The 22,560-nt window shown below is 42.1% G+C and overlaps 1 protein-coding gene across 2 annotated transcripts in view; it reads right to left on the bottom strand.

Moving 5' to 3' along the window:
- Positions 1-6,032: 6,032 nt before the first annotated feature.
- The window catches only part of MARCHF1 (membrane associated ring-CH-type finger 1), a 496,731-nt gene continuing 480,203 nt past the window's right edge, over positions 6,033-22,560 (bottom strand). For both annotated transcript variants that reach the window (XM_068975579.1, XM_068975580.1), the window contains 2 exons: positions 15,465-15,612; positions 6,033-6,331 (listed from right to left, as the gene is read on the bottom strand). In XM_068975579.1, coding sequence (XP_068831680.1) covers positions 6,033-6,331; positions 15,465-15,612 — 447 coding nt within the window. The remainder of the gene's footprint in view (positions 6,332-15,464; positions 15,613-22,560) is intronic.

The following is a 22,560-nucleotide window of genomic DNA, read 5'->3' as shown; positions in this document are numbered from 1 at the left end:
ATTGTCCTCCAACATTTATTTCTAGTTTTCCTATGCTATCAAAGCAGAAAATATACCAGGCTGTACTGCTTGGACCCAGAACAGATAAGTGCTTAATTGTCATGTCACTCCTGGCTAGACCAGAGTAACCTACAAGATCATTTGTCTTTAGAGTAATGCTCCTAAATGGTCCCCTTAACCATTGTGTATGGAACATGCTCTTTCTTCAGTGATGCTTGTCCTGTCCCCTTTTCTTTCAGTATTAACCCTTTGAGAGACAGCTTCTCTAGTCCACGGACATGGAACCAAGGAAAAGTAACACTTTGTTAGCACTTCTTTGTAAACTTGCGGTGGACAGATAATAAATGGCAGATAGTAAATATTTTAGATATTGCAGGCCAAATGTAGTGTCTGTTGCATATGCTTATATATGTATGTGTGTTTTACCACCCTATAAAAATGTGAAACCCATCATGGCCATACCCAGATAGGCTACAGGCTAGGTTTGGCCTGCTTGCTAGAGTTGGCCAATCCCTGGTCTAAATCAGCAAGCTGAACTCCACGGACTTGGGCTTATGATACATTTCTAATCTCAGCCACTAACTGCTATCTGTAGCTGCTATTCCTAATACCTGGCTGCTTCCTTGCCTTGCAGACATTGGTCTCTGGGACTCTTTTCACCTTAAATAGTGTTTTCTACTCTTGTAATCCTTATGCTTCAGGACAGAAGATTGAATGGGTGTCCTCTTTGGCATGTTTATTTGATAGGGTGTGATTTTATTCTTGACCCCAAAATAATTTTAGGTTCACATTAAAATCAAGAGGAAAGTAAGAGATTTCCCATATACTCCCTAGCCCCACATGCATAGCCTCCCCCTTACCAACATCCACCACCAGATGGTACACATGTTATAACTGATGAACCTACATTGACATCCAGCATGTTTGGAATGAAATTCACGTTCTGTACCACGGCCAGACTAAACAACCACTGTGGCCCGAGAGGCCTGAGGTGCTCTGATTGCCTCCGTCCTCTCCACATGCCCCAGGCTGGCCTCATTTCAGATGCACTGTCTGCCTGTCCTCCCCTAGGGTGGCCAAGCCATGTCCCAGGTGGGGACAGTTGGTGCTGGCCCCCTGATGACCATATGTGTCCTCTGAGGCCAGGCTGGCTCGCGGCGTTCCTGAGCCTCGGAAGAGTGCTGTGTGGTCTTCTAGAACAGGAGGGTGTGGGGTGCTGTGCGGAGCTCCCACAGGGCACTGCATGTTTGCCCCCCTATTTTCCAGGGAGTAAGTCAGCACCCCAGGTCTGAGAAACTCTGGGACTCCCTTTTCAGCCTGCCGTGGCTGCAGGCTGTGAGACAGCTTCGCTGCACCACGGTCCTGGCTTCTCAGCGACAGGGTGCCCCTGCCTTATGCAGTGTCACTGCCTTATGTGCCCCTTTTCTTCCTGTGCCTTCCCTTTGGGGCAAGACTCCTGAGGAGCTGGCACCTCTGTTGTCTTTTCCTTGTGTACCTCTGTAAGGGGCGAACTGCCTTAAACTCTAGCACAGACTTATTTGCCCCCTGGCTGGATCTTGCTGCCGTGTCTTGTTCAGGACTCTGCTTCCTGCCCTGCCATTTCCCTGGGTTAAGGAGTCTAACCCATCCTTGCTGCCCTTGGTATCTCTCACAGCTCCCGGTTTAGGTCACTAGCTAAACACACAGGGACAATAATTTATGATCTAGGTTTCTTTGTTGTAATTTGGGAGGCTGAGAAGACAAAGGCACATATTCAGTTTGGACAGAAGAATGAATGCATCCAATTAGACCCTGAATTCAGGCTTAGAAGTCGGGGCTTCAGGGGGGATGATTTCTTCACTGATAACTAACCCTCTTAGGTCTGAATTAGAGTCCCTCTTTCAGTTTTTATTACCTCTGGGTAGGAAAATACTGTTAGATTCTTTTGTATATCCAAGCCTTATTCATCAGAGAATCTTTTTCTGGATTACATTCTGATTTTTCTTAAATTGTTTTTTCTTTAAAACAGTTTGAAAGTCTGTGTAGATTACTTTCATTGATTTTCTCTTATTAACGCACCTATTTAATCCTTTCTAAAATGCCCTATGTTAACCTATGTTGGCCTTAGAATATGTTCAGACCCTGCTTTAAAACCGAGACCATTGCAGAATCAAGAACTCAAGGCTGTTTGAATGTTACAGATCTGAAGAAATTCAGGTGAGTTAGGCAAAAATAAATCACAACAAAAGTTTGGGTCACTTATTTAATATACAAAGTCTTTTTTCACAGGGAATTGTTTTCCTTAATTTGTCTTATCACACATAATTCACAAAACAGTAAATCGTTAATGCAAGAGAATTAGGAAAAACCAAAAAAAAAGTACAAATGCTCAATCCCCAAAATTGCACACAGTTAACGTTTTTCATTTGTTTTAATGCAGTTTCTAATGGGCTTTCTTCAGATGTGGAGGAAACACTGCAGCCCAAATAACAGTACTTCCTCTCAACTGTATTGATATGTAAAATAGCACCTTTGGGCTGACATAAAAGGAAAGAAAATTGGTTTCCGTCTAATTAAAGTGTAAGTCCTGCACAATTATATGACAACTACAATAATGACAATGTTAAGTTTGAATAGCTCTACTTTGTTCCAAAATATTAATTGGCATGAAAGGAAAGGTGAACTGTGTCAGGCAAATGAAACACTCTTCCCCACCTCACCTCCATGACAATTAGAATATGTTTGTGATGCCATTGCTCTAATGGGCTAGTTTCCCAGCCAAAATATATAGATGGTTCAGGGACCTTTTGGAAAACAGATTAACTATGCAGCTGTCTCTCTGGGACTGTAATCCCATGAACAGCAGCTCAGGATGAGATTTAATCCTGCGGCATTTAGAAGACTCCTTTACTGTGTACACCTGTCTTCCCTCAGTTTCTCCATTGTTTAATATCCCAAGTTGATGGGAACATCTTTGTTTTGTTTGTACTTAAGCTTAATTGCCTTTTGGGCTTCACTTTAAAAAAAAAATATGGATTGCATTTCTTTACAACTTAATATTTGAGCTTATACAATAGAAGTGGCAGATCTTTTAAAAAATTAACAGCGTAAATGGCAATGGTAATACCACAGAGTCATTATAAAAAGCCAAGGTTTTAGTAGAACTATCAATTTATTCTTCAATTTAAGTCCTTTGTTTCAATTCCATTTTATTTCTTACATAAGCAGGTAAACATGCTTCAAAAAATTGAAGAGCATTCCAGAGAGCAGTTTTTCTTTTTGAGGGGTATATCCAGTCCACAGAAGTATTTTCACAAAGCCACACCCAGTCACTGAAAGGTCAGAGACCATCGCCACACAGTATAAAAGAAAACAGTCAACACTAGGTTTTAAATACACAGTTATTTCAGTTCTTTGAACCTTCAACAGCCATTATGGGAAAACCCTTTAAGGATTTAAGTTCGAGAGTTCAGGGTTTGAAAAAGAATAGCAGAATAATTCTGACTTTTAACGTGTTAGAGGGCTCTATATTTTCTCATTTCAAGAAAGTCAAAGCCTATTCAAGTTAATTTTGAGAATTTACGTGTGGTTTTAAAACACTGTGTCCTCTTTTACCATTAGTACAGTAATGCTTATCTCTATTTTTCATTCTAGTGTTCAGTGTGCCCCTAAATAAACCAGGCCTCATGTGAGCCAATCATCTTCCACTGTGCTATGAGCCATATACTTACCTATCTTTCTAAAGTTTGGGCAGAATTTAAATGGTATTTTTGGTGTAAATAATCCTTTTCCTTACAGAGCAGAGGACAGAGAGATCAACATTCTTTGTTTGCTGGTGACAACTTTGTTCCCTCAAGAGCTTGTGAAACTCTTGCCATTGCTAAACCTCATAGATTAGTAAACTGTTTAGGAAAGTTATCAAACGAACTGAATCACGTTTAGTCCCTTGGGTGAAGTGCCATGGTTAAGTCACCCAAAGCTTCATTATCCATGAATGTATATGTCTTAAACCTTGAAGATGGAAATTAAAAAGTTAGTATAAAGTCCAGTTTAAGGTTCATATATTTTTAATTACACCACTATGTTTTTATTTGTGCAGAAATTTTGGTCCAGTTTAGTTGCCTCAAGTTTTTTGTTTTTTTCCTGTGCCTTCATTCAACAAGTTTTAAGAAAAATGAGCTTTAAAAAACCTTGTTTGCTGCCCAACTGAACACTTTGACGTTTTTCTCATGTATATACAGGAACACACACACACCACGTGCACACACAAAGTTGACGCTGTTGACCTTTGCTGTATTTCTAAGAACTGGGGCTATTTGGACTCAGTGTCAGCCACTACTGATATCATACCATCCTTCTAATCAGTAAAAGGTTATCTCTCTTTCCTTTTTCCTATGGTAGCCTATGAGGAACAAGCACACTGACAATTACAAAGTACATCAATGTGATACCCAGATTTGTGCAATGCGAAACCCATGCTTTGGTTCTATGGCCATCATGGTTGCCTTTTCACAATAATAACAACAGCTAGCAAAAATAAATTACCTTGTTTCACGTAAGAGATCTCTCTTTGACAGGCCACTATATTTATAATCATTAATCTAGCTCACTGCAGTATTCATGCTTCAGGTTTACATGAATATGCAGAGAATACAATAATCAACTCATCTGTCAAACCTAAACAACTCAATTTATTACTTATCACAGAATGTTGAATGTTTCTGCTTCCCAGTTGAGCAAGGGAAATAACTGTCAGCACTTTAAAATACAGGCTAAATGCTTGGTCATAACTACTCACCTGTCAAGTTGATACCTTATGTGGATTTAAAAAACTACGTTTGACTTAAAAATTTTTATTTCCCCTATTATAAGGGCTTCATAGTAGCAAATAAGTTAATTGCAAAACTTTGTCATGGGTAGATTGCTTTATAGTTTTTTTACCCTTTAAAAAATAGTAACTTTATCTAACTCCTATTAAGATACTTCGTTTGATTAGTGCTTTGTAAAGTAACATTTGTGATACTTTGACTAAAAGAATGAAGTGCTGTTTTGAAAGATTCAACTTTTAAAACAGGCTTTGTCTCTAAGTTTAGGGCTGCTCTGTCCAGTACGGTACATTTGAGTTGAGAGTCCCTGTAAGGATGAAATGCATGCTGGATTTGGAAGACTTGGTTCATAAAAGGAGATGTAGAATAACTCAATAATTTTTTATAATGATGACATTGAAGTGATAACTTGGGTATATAATGCTAAATAAAACTATTGAAATTCACCTATGTGTTTTTACTTTTTCTAATGGTGCTACTAGAAACTTTTAAATTTGCGTATATAGCCAGCCTTTGTGGCTCACATTTCTGTTGGACAGTGCTGTTTCAGAGGGTCCAAGTAGAGTATACAAGGCTTCTGGGTATTTAACAGAGCTAATTAAATCCCCAAATATTTTGAAAATCTACTCTTCATGATTTAAACATAATTTCAAATATTAATATCTTCAAATGTGTCTTGCATCTATTTTAAAAACATATACCTGTCAAAACAAACTGTACTCCACTACAGCCATAAAAACCTGTAAGCTGTCAAAGTATGAATATCAAAATATGCATCTTCCAAGTTTGCGTCTGATGTGCCTTGGGGATAATGCAGACAATTTCAAGCTTAAACCCAGATACGTTTGTCATTTCCAGATGAGAGAGTTCATCATGAGGCCCTAGAAGAAACGCACATTCAACTCAAGTCCTTATTCCAGAACTTTCCCTGCTACTGTGAAGACTCATAGGTCTGTCCACTCAGGCTTTCCTCATTGCCTAAAAGCATCCCTTGCACCAGTGGTTAATTGTCTCAGAAATCATTTTCCAGCTAACTTCCACATTTCCTCTTTACACTTGAGACTGTTTCATGGGATCCTGGTCATTTGGTGTTTTCTTCTTTCCTTTTGAGCAAAGTAAGAACAAATGAGTCAGAAAGCGGAGAGAAGATAGAGGGTGACTACTCAGGATCGCTTCTGTCATCTGTAGTGACAGGCTGGACTCGGTGACAGGCCTCCACTGGCCCCGTCACACGGGTATGAGCTCAGTGGGGCCAGCCTCCGCTGGTGGCCGTGCGGTGGTCCCTGTCTGCAGTGCAGGCACCGCCCCAGAGTCCTTGGTGTCCATGCTCACGGTGCAAGAGCGGTTCTTCTCCGCCCTCTTGGCGGCGTCTGGGCAGTTCTGCACGAAGATCACGCGGTTGTAGGCCCTCAGCCTGCGCCACAGCTGCACGTAGACCTTGCACTGTACATACATGAAGACCAGACCTCCTGTGAAGCCGATGGCCACCACAACCAGCTTTGTCCAAAACGGCCACTCGAGGACACCTTGCAAATAAAGGAGAATGTTATCACCGAGTCATTATTGATAGATTTGCTCATTTTTACCCCCTATGGTTCCTTCAAAGGACCATGCTGTTTGGTTGCTAAGTTGTGTCCGACTCTTTTTGTGACCCCATGGGCTATAGTCCACCAGGCTCTTCTATCCATAGGATTTCCCAGGCAATACTAGAGTTGGCAGCCATTTCCTTCTCCAGGGGATCTTCCCAACCCAGGGATCGAACCCATGTATCCTACATTGCAGGTGGATTCTTTACCACTTGAGCCACCGGGAAGCCCTTAAAAGGAATATGCTCGCTTGTTATCATAAATCAGAAATATTTTGTTAACAACTAGTAATAATAACAAAAATTGCTTAATTGCTTTAAGTATTCTCAAGGTATTGCTAAAATTGCACATGACTTCTCTCACCTACCACTGTAATGTCTCTCATTCCTCTTACCATCAAGAGCCTACTGTGATCATCAGATACTACACTAGATTTTGATACTTGACTTCAGCATTTATTGTTTACAGTGAAATCTTTAAGGAAGGATAGTGTACATACTGAGTGAAAGAATCAGACTTAATCCTCTTAAGGTAAGCTATGTGTGTGGAACTGTACCTACAGGTCCCTGCCCCCATCTGCATTACCTTTAAAATTAAAAAAAAAAAAAAAAAAAAGCAAGAGACACAGAAGCTGCTACATCTCATCAGAAAGAAAAAAATTCCTGGGTACAGACATGCATAAGATTTAGGGTTTCAGTCATTTGTTTTATCCATCTTATATTCTGTAACCTAGAACCATCCTTTCTTAGGCACCAATGTTTTCTCTTAATTTCCATCATCATAACTAGAAAGGGACTTTCTTTCACGAAGAGTTTGCTGTAACAGTATTTAGGCCATGCGTGATTATAAGTGTGTAATAAATGATGGTCAGGAGACCACATCTTGCCAACATTAGAATGGTGTGGAGGATATATCTGCCTTCAATCATGTGAGAGGCTGTCAAATAGAAGGGTGGTTGGAAACCACAGTATAGGGGATCAGACTTCATTTACCTATAACAGTGAGTAGAGTTATAGGAAGCATCCTGCATATAATAATGACATATACTTTCAAAATAGACACTGTGCCTTGTTTGCCTCACGCTGACGGGTTTGCCTGGTTCTTCACTCATGTCTGTGCCAGGAGAACAGAGTCTGGGCACCAGCAGCTCCCAGCTGGGCAGGGGAGGGTGTAATTGGGTTCCCTGGGCCACCGGGCAGTGTCTGGAGATGATTGTTCCACCTGGTAACACTTGAGCAGGTGCTAGTGGCTTAGTAAGTCGAGGTCTGTAATGCTGCTCTGTCACCAGCCTGCAACGTGTAGTAGCACAGCAAGTAGTTTACCTAGTCTGAAATGCCAGTGCTGCTGAGGTTGGGAAGCTCTATTATAGAAGATGATCACTGAAGCTTCTTTATTTGGAAAATTGCAGGGAAGATTCAGTATACAAATTAAACATCTTGGAGTTCTTTAAGTTTAGAAGGATTTTTGCTCTCAGCTGTTCCATTAAGCAGTAGTCTCCTTGTTTAGAAAAATGTTAACCACAGGCAAGCTGGAGATGAAGTGTGCTTTGTCTCATTTTTAGGGAAATCCCCATGCATGACATCTCACTTTCCCTCTGATTTCTATTCACACTGAAAGTTAAAACTGCTTGGATATTTTCCCCTCTGAGCCTCTGCCCATGATATTTCTTTTCTCAGAATTTTGCTTCTCCATTTCTGTGTGTCTACCTGTCCCACAAACCTGAATGGGAAATCATTTCCACCCAGAAATAGATGTGCTCACTCTTTCATGTTATTTCTTACAGGTGTGGCCTGAGTCACTCTGACATGAGTTATTCTCTGCGATGCCATCATCTTGACACGTGCAAGATCTGCGTCTTCTTGGTTCGTGTTTTTCACACTGCCTTGCTCAGTAGACATTTCAAGGATGAATGAACATTCTAATGATCAAAGTTCAGACTTTGACAGCTGTGCTTCAATCTTTCCCCAAAAGTGACAGCCTTTCTTCCCTTGAAAGTGAAGCTGTGCCATTGATGGACAGGCTGAAAAAGACTCCATTCTTGCCCCACCTCTGCTCCCAGACCCAGTGGCCAGAGTCCATGACGTGCCTGAGAGTCGAGGTCAAGAGGGACCAGCTGCCAGACTTTGGAGACCCTGACCCTGGTACTATTCTTTTACAAGGTATCTCTGAAACCATTTCCTCTACTCAGGTCATTCTTCCTTTTTACTTTCCTGGGGAGTCAAAGCTCCCATGACTTCTCTAGACAAACTTTACAGTACAGAGTATCCCCCACCCCAGAGCCAAAGCCATTTGAGTGCAAACCCATTGTCCCGATGGCCATCTTCTTTCAGAGACAGCTGATTTTTCTCTTTGCCTTTGACTAAGTGGACAGGATTTTTGTTTCCTTTAGAAATTATTGATATTATTGAGCAATTATAGGATTTTACCTTGGAAAACTCATGATAAGGATATCTTAAGAGAAGATGCCAAAATGGGGCTAAATGGATTTTTTTGATGTTGTTTTCATTGGAGAGACGCATATGCTTCTTTTTATTGAGAGGCAGCACACTGTCTTCCCATTCAGTTGTGTTGGACTAGTCAGTTCTATGCTGTTTTCCGTGAGGAGGAAATAATGTATACAGTAAGGAAGGGTGGAGGTGAAGAAGGGAAGCTCAGAGTAGACCCCTTGTGTAACCCAAAGAATACTTTGAAGCTGGAGCATGTACTCAAAATTGTCAAGAGCATTAAGTTGACCCTACTTGCCAGTTCAGAACACGAATTTGGAAAATCCAGCTTCAGACAATGCAATCATCTCTTCTTTACTCTGAAGTTCAAGGATTTATGATTTATCTCTACTTCTGCCTTTGTGCTTGAGATCTTTCTTCAGGATTTTCTGGAGACTTAGAAATCAACTCTCTGCCCATCTTGACCTCTTAAGTATTGATAGGAGATGATGCCTGGAAATTCTTGAGCAAGAATTAGAGGAGCAGATATTCTGTGAACCATCATTTTCTAAGGAAATGGGAATCTTGCCCTTCAGATACCTTCAATCAGTTCATTCACTTTCCATATCATCATGTCAGTCCTACAAGAATGGCCAATAAATTCTCAAGTCATACAACACACACTTGTCATAATAACTTCTTCCATCATTTTGATAATTGCATATGTGTGATATGATACTTGAAGGCTGCAACAGCATCCACGCCATCCCAAAACAATAGACATGCCAGTAGGTTTTCCAGGAAAGGCTTTAGATTTGTCCTGTGATATGGCATTGAAGACTTCACAAATTAGACTTAGATGAACCAAAACACTGCATTCCATCTGCCTGAAAGTGCAGTGCTACCAGAACCATAGAAATCAGTACACAGTTTTGTAAAGAAACTGGTATTTGAAGAGCGAGTAAAAGCCCTTCAGACAAAGAGTACATTGACCATTCAGCTCATCATATACTCTGTATCTAAGGTGAGATTTTTCTAGCAAGCCAGAGAGGGAAACTAGGAAGTCCAGGTAAAAGTAACTGTGTTTACAGAGCTTGAACGAAGGAGTAAACATGATGGAAGAGTAAAATCTGTAAAATTTTCTTTTTTTTTTTTTTTTGCATAAAAAAATTGCCCAGATCTTCCTCACTGCATCTTTCATTGAGGCAGGATCAGAAGACAGGTTGGGTTGAAAGACACTTACCCTCAGGAACCTAAGACTAGAGTTTTTCCACCCACAGGATCACTGCCACTGACTGTCTTTTTCATCTCCTTTACAGTCACTATTTCCTTATTTTCACTCTCAGAAGCCCCCCTTTTCCTGGCTAACAGCCAGAATCCAAATGACTCATACTCATATTCAATTTCTTTATAAATCAGACCTTACTAAGATTTCCTTTATTATGGTTAATGGCTTCACAAAGGGTGTTTCCTTCAAGAACGAAGGGATTTTGCACAGGGAAATAGCCCATTTCACATATTTGCAGTCTTCTCCTTAACTAGTTTTAATGATAATATTGACTGTGAGTAAACATGGATGATACATGTGCTGTATTTGTGTAAACACTTTGTTTCAATTTATCTGATGCAAAGTCAAGCTCGTTATGTTTTTGAGAAACAAATCCTAGAAAGAAACATTGGAGGATATTCAGTCCAACTTAGTCAACAAATGAGAAAAAGTAAGCTTTAGAATGATTATTTTATTCACGATAACTAGTGCCTGACCAAGCCAGAACTAGACTGTGGGGGGCCTTCCAATCATTAGCCAAAGTAGGTGTTTACCACTTTGAGGTCCTTAACAAAACAGCATGTATAGTTATGTTAAAAAGGAATGTTTAAACAACAGTGCTGAAAAGGAAAATATTAAATGGATGTCAGGGAAGTGATTTTTAAGATGCTCTCAAAGCAGATGTTAACAGCCAGTAGGGAGGTGCAGTCCACCCCTGGGTGTTCATGGAGGTTTGTGAGGGAATCAGATGTAAACAAAATGAATTTGCTACACTAGTCCCTCATTTCTATGCATTTAAATGGTCCTGGGGCAGCCTTAACTCTGCACCTACAGTCTCTTTCATAGATAACATGAATTGCTTCATTTTCTTGGCCTTATCTTTGTGATTTGTTTTCTGCACACAGATAGTACCCTGAAGCATTCTTCTAGAATACGTAAAGTAGGGGGAGTAACTGTTCCCCCAAATTAGAGTTGACAACATGGATAATTTAGGATGTTAAAGTTTCAAGTACCATGTGTTTTTGTTTTTGCCTTTTTCATCAGAGGAAATAGAAAGAGAGGAATCTGGAGCATGATGCATATTTAAGCTTAAAGGACAGTCACTCAATATACAAAGGACTTTTTCCTGACAGTCTTGTTATTACAGCTCAGAAGATGTTGCTGTTTTATATTCAACTTCCATTCTGGTTAAAGAAGGGCAATTTGTTCTTCTTCAAAGGTTTTTGAAGGTTTTCAAGATGGATTTTAAATATTTTAACTTTTAAATTATGCAGTTTTTTTTTCCCCAAAACTTTAAAAGCCAGTTCAGGATCAGTTCTCACAGTTCCAATGCCAAAAGAAGATTAATAACAACTCACAAAGATGTCTACACCACCTGATAATGTGTACTTTGGGAAGTCAGGTGTTACATACAATTTGAACACAAATACAGAGAGCCTTTTACAAAAAAAAAAAAAAAAAAAAACCTTTTACAAAAGTCACCTCGGTCCCACTTGAAATTACTGTCCCTCTAGCCAGTGACTCTGTAGGAATAACTACGGAGTCTGGTTCATGATAAAGATCTTGCTTCCTAATTCAAAAAGTCTGAACACCAAAGATAAAAGCTATCTCATTTTCACTTGTTTTTAAGAAACTGAAAATAATGTTTACAAGTATATGGTAGAAAACTGACCTTATATACCATGTGTATAAATATTGATAGATAGATACAGGTGTTGGAAAGCTAATCTTTGATTACCATGCATCATTTTCTGTTGGGAAATATGGCTGATAACCCTGGGTGATAGTCCACTGGAGACTGTGGTATGAAATCCTGCATCTACCCAGAACTGAGAAAGGGAAAAAATATTTTGCAGAAAAAGTCTAAAGAAAAGAAAAAAGTAGAAAAGCTTGTATACAAAGAATTCACCCTCCTACATGACTGGGTCCCTTGGGCTCCAGATACAGTGCTCAGCACCTGGGATGTGCTGGTGAGCAAGACAGACATGCTGACCCGGTCAAAACTCAGACTATTAAATGCGCAATCACGACAGGGTGTGGGACGTCAGAGCTTCTCAGCCTGACTGCACAAGAGGATCATGTAAGGGCTAATTAAGTGTAAACCTCTGGGAATTGAGCTCGACGCTTTGTGGTGGTGCAGACGCTGCACAGGTGATTCGATGGGCAGCCAGGCTGGGGTGGCAGAGGATGTGCAGGAGCACGTGTTCCCCATGCTCAGAGAGTGTCAGCGGCACACGCCTTGCTGGGCTCCACCCTCAGAATCTCTGAGTCACAGGCCCAGCGTGGGGAGAGGCAGGAGTCTGCCTTTCTAACAAGCGCTCAGGTGATGTTCATGCTGTGGGTTTGGGGACTGCATTTTGAGAGTTGCTGAGGTAGTAGAAATTATTCTATCTCAGGGAGCTGATCTGGGTTTCTGGGAGGGAGTGCAATTTAAAGTCAACTTAAGGGACAAGGAAGTATGTGATGACACATGAGCATGAGAGTTGGTGTGCAGAGTGGACACAAAAAGCTGGGAGGAAATGTGTCCCCGAGACAGAGGAGCAGAGCAGGTCTGGGAGCAGGTCTGGGGGTGAACCAGTGTTCAGCATAGCTGGCTTCGGCCAGGCCATGGGGTCAGCATAGCTCCTTGCCAGAGTCCGGGACGTGTTTTGAGAGTCATGAATAAGCAGGGACAGAATGTGGTCAGATTTATGTTTGAACTTGCTGTGATTATGTTTCTGGACATGTGTTGAAGGTAGGCAAACTAGCGAAAGTCTCGCAAGGAGCAGTTGCAGTTTTGGAGTAAAAGAGATCCTACTACCTGGGTGTAGCAGTGGGGAGGGAGAAAAACAGATTTCAGAGGCCTGTGGGGCAAACTAAATAAATAGGACTTGGTGATTGATGTAAGCTGGAAGTGAAGGGGAGGAGACGGCAATGAAAGCCAGGTTGCATTTTGTTACTGGGGGTTAGCAGTGTCATTGCCATAGTGGTCAGAGTGGGAAGTGGTGGAAGGGTTAGGAGTTTGGACACATTAGTCTGGGTGCCTGGGAGACCTTTAAATGGAGAGGTCGGGAGGCAGGCAGATGTCTGGTTGGAGATCAGGGGAAGGGCATTACCGACATAGAAACAATATCTGAGGACAAAAGGACACCCAGGAGGACTCGAGAGGGACAAAAACAGGAGACTTGGGTCACGGGTTTCAGGGCTGAAGCCGACAGTCATATCCAATGGGAAATAAACAAACACTATCTGCTCACATGTGTCAGAAATGGATTGAGTAAATGAGTTAAGAGAGAACTTCTGAGCAGTCTGCATGTGGATGACATGAGGGTCCTCCTCCTGTTCATCTCCTTCCCCTTCCTTGTGGCTGGAGGACCCCAGGGGGAGCCCTGCAGGCTGAGACAGCGGACCTGAGCAGGGTGATCACTGGGACCCTGATTCAGACTTCAGGCCAGCTTCGGTCCAGCTGCAGGTCTGCTCTGGCCCGCGAGGAAGCCCTTCGTCCCTGAGGCTGCAGGGGCGGTGAGATGGTGCAGGGACAGAGCGAGCCTCTGTTCTCACACGCGCGCGCACACACACACACACACACATACACACACACAGACACACATACACACACACACACACACAACTGCAAGTTCTGCAGCACGGCCAGTGCTGGCAACCATGGAGGACATGGGCTTAAACAAATTTTCTCTGAGGGGAGCGATGGGGAGAAAGGATAGTTAGGGGGTTTGGGAAAGTCACGTACACACTGCTACATTTAAAATGGATAACCAACAAGGACTCACTGTATATCACAGGGAACTCTGCTCAGTGTTTTGTGGCACCCTGGATGGGAGGGGAATTTGGGGGATATGTATATGTATGGCTGAGTACCTTTTCTGTCCACCTGAAACTATTACAACATTGTTAATCATCTATATATCCCCAATATAAAGTTAAAAGTTAAAAGAAATGTCTGAAGCTTCCCAGGTGGCACTAGTGGTAAAGAAGCTACCTTCCAATGCAGGAAGCATAAAAGACAAGAGTTCCATATCTGGTTTAGGAAGGTCTCCTGGAGAAGGAAATGGAAACCCACTCCAATATTCTTGCCTGGAGAGTCCCATGAGCAGAGGAGCCTGGTGGGTTATAGTCCATGGGGTCACAAAGAGTTGGTCACAGCTGAAGTGACTTAGCACACACACAGAAATGTCTACTCTAACTTAGTAGAGATGTGATAGATATTTTAAAGTCGGTCATCTCTGAAACAGTACAGCTCTGAAACAATACTGCTCTAAACAACGTAGTTGAATATAAATTGTATACCCATGAGTTAACACTGATGTTCAAAATACTCCCCCTACAACTTGTCCTCTGACCCGGCGTGTCCCTGCCCTCCCCCTGCCCTGCCAATTCCCTGCAGCACACACACTCTAGCTACACACCCAACCTCCTGGGGGCTCTGGGGTCCTGGTCCTTTAGATCTCAGCCCTGTTCTGATGAGAAGCAGCACCAGGAGCACAAGAAGGGGATTCCTTCTCCCCTTTGGCCCAGACAGAGAAACAGAAGAAAGAAACCTCTCCTTTTAAAGATTCTTCTCCTTCCTTCTTACTGCCTCTCATCTTTTTCTCTTTCACTCTTCTTTTGAAGGAGGCGCAAACGTACAGTGCTATCATCTGAACACCTTCTCCTTCCAAATTCACCCCTGATTTTACATATGATATACAGATCCCCCCCCCGGAGGAGGCTGGGGAGCATCCCTCACTTTTACTAGCTTTGATTGTGGCTACCGGCTAAAGCCAGCAGAGCCTGTTGAGAAACAGAACTGGGTCCCTTCACAGGTAAAGATAAGCAAGTTATTTTTGCTCCTGTTTTGAATGACCTAACCATTTAAAATGTTAGACTATGCTGCAATGATTTTAAAACATCTTTCTTCAGACTTGATATCATCATTCACTATCAAACTTACTGTGGTAAAAATTTCAAACTGTAGTGTTAACCCACTCTATAAGATTGTAGTGTGCTAATTAATGGGCTGTAACACAGCCTCTACTAACTTGCCCTCTTATTCATGTGTTACAAGAAGCCATGAATAGAGTGAATTAAATAAAAGGAAAAACATTCCATTTTTACAGTTATTTGTCTTTTCACATGGGGCAGAATCTGATCTTTATCAGCTCCTGAATAGCTTAAAGTGGTGTGTGGCATCTGCGGATTTCTCCCCCGCTAAGGTGGACTTGATAAATCTTACTTTGGTCAGTGCTTTATGGTCAGAGTGTTCATCAATTAGGGAGCTGGAGGAGACTCAGCTGCCGGTACAGGGGCCTGCTGCGCACATGTGCTCTGGGAAACAGCTCCACCGCACATCCCTGGGTGATGTCACAGGATTCAAGCCAGAAAGAGAAAGGAGACAAACTCTTACCGTTATCATTTCCCTGCTTGATCTCCTCTGCCGTCCGATCTATCAGCACGTACAAAGACCAGACCACGCAGGTGATGGCAATGACGTGGAAAGTGACGGAGCAGAAGATTTTCCTCCTTTCGCTTGTGGTCATCTGCAGTTTCTCCCACTGCAATCACAAACCAATTACACACAATTGAATCTCCAATCAGGAAATTTCGCTCCCCATTTATATCCCAGGCCTAGGTTGTGAATGGAGAGAAACCATTATATAGCTGCCATTTTAGATGACACTAAAATATTCAAACAAGTCTTCATGTTTGAAAAGATCTACAATCATAAACTATGGAGTTATAACTTAGACAAATACATAGCAAAACAAGAACAAAAATATTTTCCTATTCTCCAAATAAGTAGTTCCTTGTAGTTTCCTTTTCCGTAACATGAAGGGGACAGTTTTAATATTATACAATTTTCGAAAATATTTCGGTTCAGGTTCCTACATATTACTTCTCTGTGGCCCTAGGTTATAAGCAGTCATACATAGTCTCCCCTTGGATTAGTACGTACCCTGACACAGTGTTGCATTCTCTTTTTTAAACTGGAGTATGGTTTCTTTACAATGTTGTTAGTTTCTGCTGCACAAGGAAGTGCATCACTTGTGAGTACACGGAGATCGCCTCCCTCTGGGACCTCTCTCCCCTACCGCGTCTCATCGCACCCCTGCGGGTCATCACACAGCACTGAGTTGAGCTCCCTGTGATGCATAGCAGCTCCCCACTAGCTGTTTGACACATGGTAGCGTATATGAGCCAGTTCCCATCTCCCAATCCACCCCACCCTGCCACCATGCCCACAGCTCTCTCCTGTGCATCTGGGTCTCCATTCCTGCCCTGCATGTGGGCTCATCTGTACTCTTTTTCTAGATTCCACATACACCCCAGTGTTCACTGTAGCACTATTTACAATAGCCAGGACATGGAAGCAAGCTAAATGTCCACAGACAGATGAATGGATAAAGAAGATGTGATACATCATCTATATAATGAAATATCACTCAGACATAGTAAGGAATTAAATTGGGTCATTTGTAGAGACATGGACCTAGACTCTGCTATACAAAGGGAAGTAAGTTAGAAAGAGAAAAACAAATATCATATATTAATGCATGTGAATGTTGCATTCTTAAGTGTGTAAATTTACCATTTGAGTGGCTGAATTTTATCTGTGAGAGAGTCAACATCTGTCACAACTCTTCTCCAAGAAGACACATTTTATCCTCCAAGCAATGGAAGAAAGTCAGCTGGAGCCCCTTGCAGCACAGTCTTGCTTTTCTGCTGCCACCATTGTCACCGTCACTGTCCCTGAGGTGCACTCCTCAGAAAGTCGTGGGCCGTTTCTTAGTCAGCGAGAGGGGGAGGGCTGACACTTTTACAGCAGGAAGGAAGTCAAGGTGTATATGAGGGAACATGTCCATGATTTATTTTGAAGTACCAGGCCGTCAGATGACACTTTTACTATCAAACAACATTTTAATGCCTTGACAGTTACAGTATCACTTCATTACCATGTTAGGATTTGATCTTTACTTTTCTTCATATATTTCTATAGGAAAATCAAATCATTATGATCTTATGAGATCATGATTTTTTTTCAGCAACTCATGTTTGTTTGCATTGTTTTTTAAAAAATTGAGGTATAGTTGATTTATATTGTGTTAGTTATAAGCAAACTAATTCAGATATATATATGTATAATATTCTCTCTCTATATATATTTAATATATATTCTTTTTCAGATTCTTCCCATTATAGGTTATTACAAGATATTGAGTACAGTTCCCTGTACTATACAGTAAGTCCTTGTTGATTATTTATTGTACATACAGTAGTGTATATATGTTACTCCAAAACTCCTAATTTATTCTCACCTCCTCTTTCCTCTTTGGTAACTATAAAATTAATTTTCATGTCTATGAGTCTATTTCTGTTTTGTAAATAGGTTCATTTGTATCATTTTTAGATACCACATATAAGTGATATCATATGGTATTTATCTTTCTCTGACTTCACTTAGTATGATAAATCTAGTTCCATTTGTGTTACTGTAAATGGCATTATTATGTTCTTTTTATGGCTGAGCAGTATTCCATGTACACGGAATATTTCCATATATGTATTAGTTCAGTTCAGTTCAGTCGCTCAGTCGTGTCCGACTCTTTGCAACCCCATGAAGCGCAGCACGCCAGGCCTCCCTGTCCATCACCATCTCCCGGAGTTCACTCAGATGCACATCCATCGAGTCCGTGATGCCATCCAGCCATCTCATCCTCTGTCGTCCCCTTCTCCTCCTGCCCCCAATCCCTCCCAGCATCAGAGTCTTTTCCAATGAGTCAACTCTTCGCATGAGGTGGCCAAAGTAGTGGAGTTTCAGCTTTAGCATCATTCCTTCCAAAGAAATCCCAGGGCTGATCTCCTTCAGAATGAACTGGTTGGATCTCCTTGCAGTCCAGGGAACTCTCAAGAGTCTCTCCAACAACACAGTTCAAAAGCATCAATTCTTTGGTGCTCAGCCTTCTTCACAGTCCAACTCTCACATCCATACACGACCACAGGAAAAACCATAGCCTTGACTAGACAGACCTTAGTCGGCAAAGTAATGTCTCTGCTTTTGAATATGTTGTCTAGGCTGGTCATAACTTGTCTTCCAAGGAGTAAGTGTCTTTTAATTTCATGGCTTCACTCACCATCTGCAGTGATTTTGGAGCCCCCCAAAATAAAGTCTGACACTGTTTCCACTGTTTCCCCATCTCTTTCCCATGAAGTGATGGGACTGGATGCCATGATCTTCGTTTTTCGAATGTTGAGCTTTAAGCCAACTTTTTTGCTCTCCTCTTTCACTTTCATCAAGAGGCTTTTGAGTTCCTCTTCACTTTCTGCCATAAGGGTGGTGTCATCTGCATATCTGAGGTTATTGATATTTCTCCTGGCAATCTTGATTCCAGCTTGTGTCTCTTCCAGTCCAGCGTTTCTCATGATGTACTCTGCATATATATATGTATATATATATGATATATATTTATGTCACATCTTTACTCATCTTTCTGTTGATGGGTATTTAGGTTGTTTCCATATCTTGGCTATTGCAAATAGTGCTGCTATGAATCTTTACATTTTTTTTATTTATTATGCTTTTGCTAAAGCAGAATCCTTAGACCTTCACAGTCCCACTCCTTGCCCAGCCCACTTCGCACGTCATAAAGCCCCATAAAGCCCTGAATCTGCCACCAGCTCTGAGACACGGGTGAGCCTCAGTCTCTCCGGGCCCAGGCGACTCATCCCCTGAGACAGAGAGGGGTGGTGAGACACGACCCTCTCATTTTCCTTTACGAACAGACTAAGCCCGTGAGGGCTGGCACCATGCTAGGTAAAGCTGCTTTCCCACCTTCCTGGCAGAGGTGACATGAACTGTTTCCCATGAGTGAGATGTGAGTGGCTATCTACTGGGATGCTGACTTTTTGCCCTCCTGACACAGCAATTGCCCCTTTCGCCTTCATTTTCTTTTCTTTGCTGCCTGGAATTCCCAATTAATGGTAGAAGTCCTAATAGTCATCTTGCGACCTTGAGGAAAACTCTTGAGAATTAGAGAGACCTCAGCCCATCAGCCGCAGCTCACCTCTGGCCGCCGCGCATGTGTGAGGGAAATAAAGGCCTGTCTGAGCCACTACTTCTCAGGGCGCTGCTCCTCACTGTCAAGTGCAGTTCCTGAGAGAAGCAAATGAAACCTCCTGACTTCCCTTCCGGTCTGAACATCAGTGTCATATGACCACATGTTTGTGACCACATGGACTGTAGCTCGCCAGGCTCCTCTGTCCATGGGACATGGGATTTTCCAGGCAAGAATACTGGAGTGAGTTGCCATTTCCTTGTCCAGGGGAATCTTCCCAAGCCAGGGACTGAACTGAAGTCTTCTGCATCTCAGGCAGATTCTTTACAACTCAGCCACCTGGAAAGCCCATTCCTCTCTTACTGGCCAGTTAGTCATCACAGCATTTCCCATTCAGAGTCTGTTAGAGCCAGTTAACCTAATCTTGGACTCCTTCTCATCAAACTATATTTTCTTTATTATTCTAAGTAAGTAATGGAGAAATCTTAGTAATGAAACTAGGGGAAAACCAAATGCTTCAATCTATCTATAGAATTTATTTTTAATTAATCAACATCGAAATGAGAAGATTTCAGGGCTTTTTAATCACTTCACATCACAGGTATGAAAGATTGTTTTTGAAATTGCATTGTGTTATTTTATTGATTTATTGTGATATTAATCTAAATACTGTGTGATTACGGGCTAAAACGAAGAAGGCAATGGCACCCCACTCCAGTACTCTTGCCTGAAAATCCCCACGGACGGAGGAGCCTGGTAGGCTGCAGTCCAAGAGTAGGACACGACTAAGCGACGTCACTTTCACTTTTCACTTTCACGCATTGGAGAAGGAAATGACAACCCACTCCAGTGTTCTTGCCTGGAGAATCCCAGGGACGGGGGAGCCTGGTGGGCTGCCGTCTATAGGGTCGCGCAGAGTCGGACACGACTGAAGCGACTTAGCAGCAGCAGTAGCAGCATGGACTAGAACGTTATTCATTTGGCAACAGCATTTCATGCTTTAACAACTATTTCTTGGATTGCCTCAGTATTTAATATAAAAAGATAAAAAGTGCAGGATGGTGCACAAGGGCAGCTTTACATGTTCAAATTCTCTAAATGTTTCAAGTGTTCCAGTACCGTCAGTAACAAAATATTCATAACAAACCAACCTTCCCTTGTAAAGTTGGCTTTGAGTGGGGGGAAAAATCGCTTAAAAAGTGGGTCTTTTTTAAATCTAAAGAGCGTTTTGATGAAGTGGTTGAAACGCATTCTTCAAAACTAATCAGCCTCACTAGAAAAATATCAGAGAGCTGACAGATATAAACCAAACTCCTTTTAGTTCTAGACAATAGCAGCTCTGAAGCTGTCACTTCCTAGTCTCAGCAGCGTTTTAAGAAGTGGAGTGTAACAGGACCATCAAACGTTGTTATTATACTTTGCTTTATAAATCCTCACAGGGAACCCCCAGGAATTCACCGGCCAGCACACGACTAAACGCGATACCACGGCGCCCTCTTCCAGACGGTCACGTCACTGCATGTGGTACCCAGCTCAAGGCATCAGCAGAAATTTAATCCATTTCATGAAATGTTGATCCACTCACAGCTTTGAGTTTTCATATATATATATATATATATATATATAGACTGAATGCGTTTTGCAAGCTGCCACAGTGAGAAGTGGATCAAGAAGGCAAGGATAGAAATCTTATGTTAACAAACTTGTCACGAAAGGGCAAATATTAATTTATTTTTTAAGAAGCTGAAATTCAGTATCAGTTCACAAAAGATTTGACAGCAAAGGGCTAATATGCACAAATGCACATAGCATCAGAGCTCCCCCTCCCAATTTAATAAGATTTGTGTGTTTATGCCCACAGATCACGTGTCTAGTGTGGGACCCACGTCTCCGCCCCACCCTGGAAGATTAAGAGACACCCTCTCGGTGCTCATTTTTAAGGAGACAGGTCTCTCTAGGGGGTCTCAGGGGAGCTGGAAGAAGTGACCAGAAACAGGCAGGAGGGGAGCCCGCATATTCTCTCAAGTGCCCAGGGCTCTTTTCCAGCAAGTCCCTGCCCTCCTCGGTCCATGCGCTTTACTTCACCTGCAAAATCAGCTGCGCGGTTTTAGTGCCTCAGACCTCGCTCCCCTTTATAGGATCCCTGGGTCTCTGGCACCTGTTTTACTGTCCTTAGCCTTTGGTCCCTTATCCAGAGCCTTCAACGACAGAAAGAATTGAACAGAACTCCTTTATTCAACTTAGAAATACACAATTAGATTATTCTGAAAAGATTTCCAAATTGGAGTCTAAATTGATGCAGACACGTTTTCTGTAAAATTCTCCGTTTGTTTTAGCGAGACGAAACTGACCGTTTTCTAATTTAAGTTACTTGTATTTTCATTCTGTCCTATATATATAAATTAAAAAAAAACAACAACCCAACAACACTGCCTAATCAGAGAGTTTTAAAAAATTTTGTACCAGTGAAAAAATAACAGCAGCTTATTTGTATGATATCAACATACATGAGATGGGGGCTACTTTACTAAGTCCTTTTTTTTTTTTTTTTTTTTCCCTTCCTTGACACAGCCCTGCTGCTTTTTTCAAGTTTTCTAAGGGCGCTAAGAGTTGGACATGACTGAGCGACTTCACTTTCACTTTTCACTTTCATGCATTGGAGAAGGAAATGGCAACCCACTCCAGTATTCTTGCCTGGAGAATCCCAGGGACAGAGGAGCCTTATTGGGCTGCCGTCTATGGGGTCGCACAGAGTCAGACACGACTGATGCGACACAGCAGCAGCAGCAGCAGCAGCAGCAGCAGCAGCAGCAGCAGCAGCAGCAGCAGCAGCAGCAGCAGCAAGGGCAATAGGAGCCAGAATTTCAGCGTCTGTGTCATGATAAAGCAAAAGCCACTACCAGAGGGCGTGGGCCCACCAAGCTCCTGGTTCCAAGGTGATTTTTCAGGGTCACCAAAGATTCCAGAGTCCCCACCAGTTGCTGGCAGGCTCTTTTCGGTCATTTCAGCAACCCGGACTAAATGCAAAGGCACACTTTAGCTCTTTAAAAATTTCCGACCCTGCTTATCCTGTTATGGTGAAGTTTTACCACACCCGAATGAAAATAATATTTGGAACAGCAGGTTTAGTTTGTTACATTATCTACATGCCCAGTGGGCCTCCCTCCTGGCTCAGTGGTAGGTAAACAATCTGCCTACCAATGCAGGAGATGCGAGTTCAATCCCTGGGTCAGGAAGATCCCTTGGAAAGGAAATGGCAATCTCACGGACAAAGGAGCCTGGCAGACTACAGTCCATGGGGTCACAAAAGAGTCAGACGCAACTTAGCAACCAAGCACCACCACCAACAGCACACCCAGTGTGACACATTGTGCCTGACAGTCTGGAACTTGGAGGAAGTCTGGGGCTAAAAGACTGACCAACTGGTCTAGGATAGTAGTTCTTTTTTTA

This window comes from Capricornis sumatraensis, chromosome 7 (genome assembly GCF_032405125.1).
Source record: "Capricornis sumatraensis isolate serow.1 chromosome 7, serow.2, whole genome shotgun sequence".
Classification (NCBI taxonomy): domain Eukaryota; kingdom Metazoa; phylum Chordata; class Mammalia; order Artiodactyla; family Bovidae; genus Capricornis; species Capricornis sumatraensis.
This window is presented reverse-complemented; position numbering and strand designations above follow the sequence as displayed.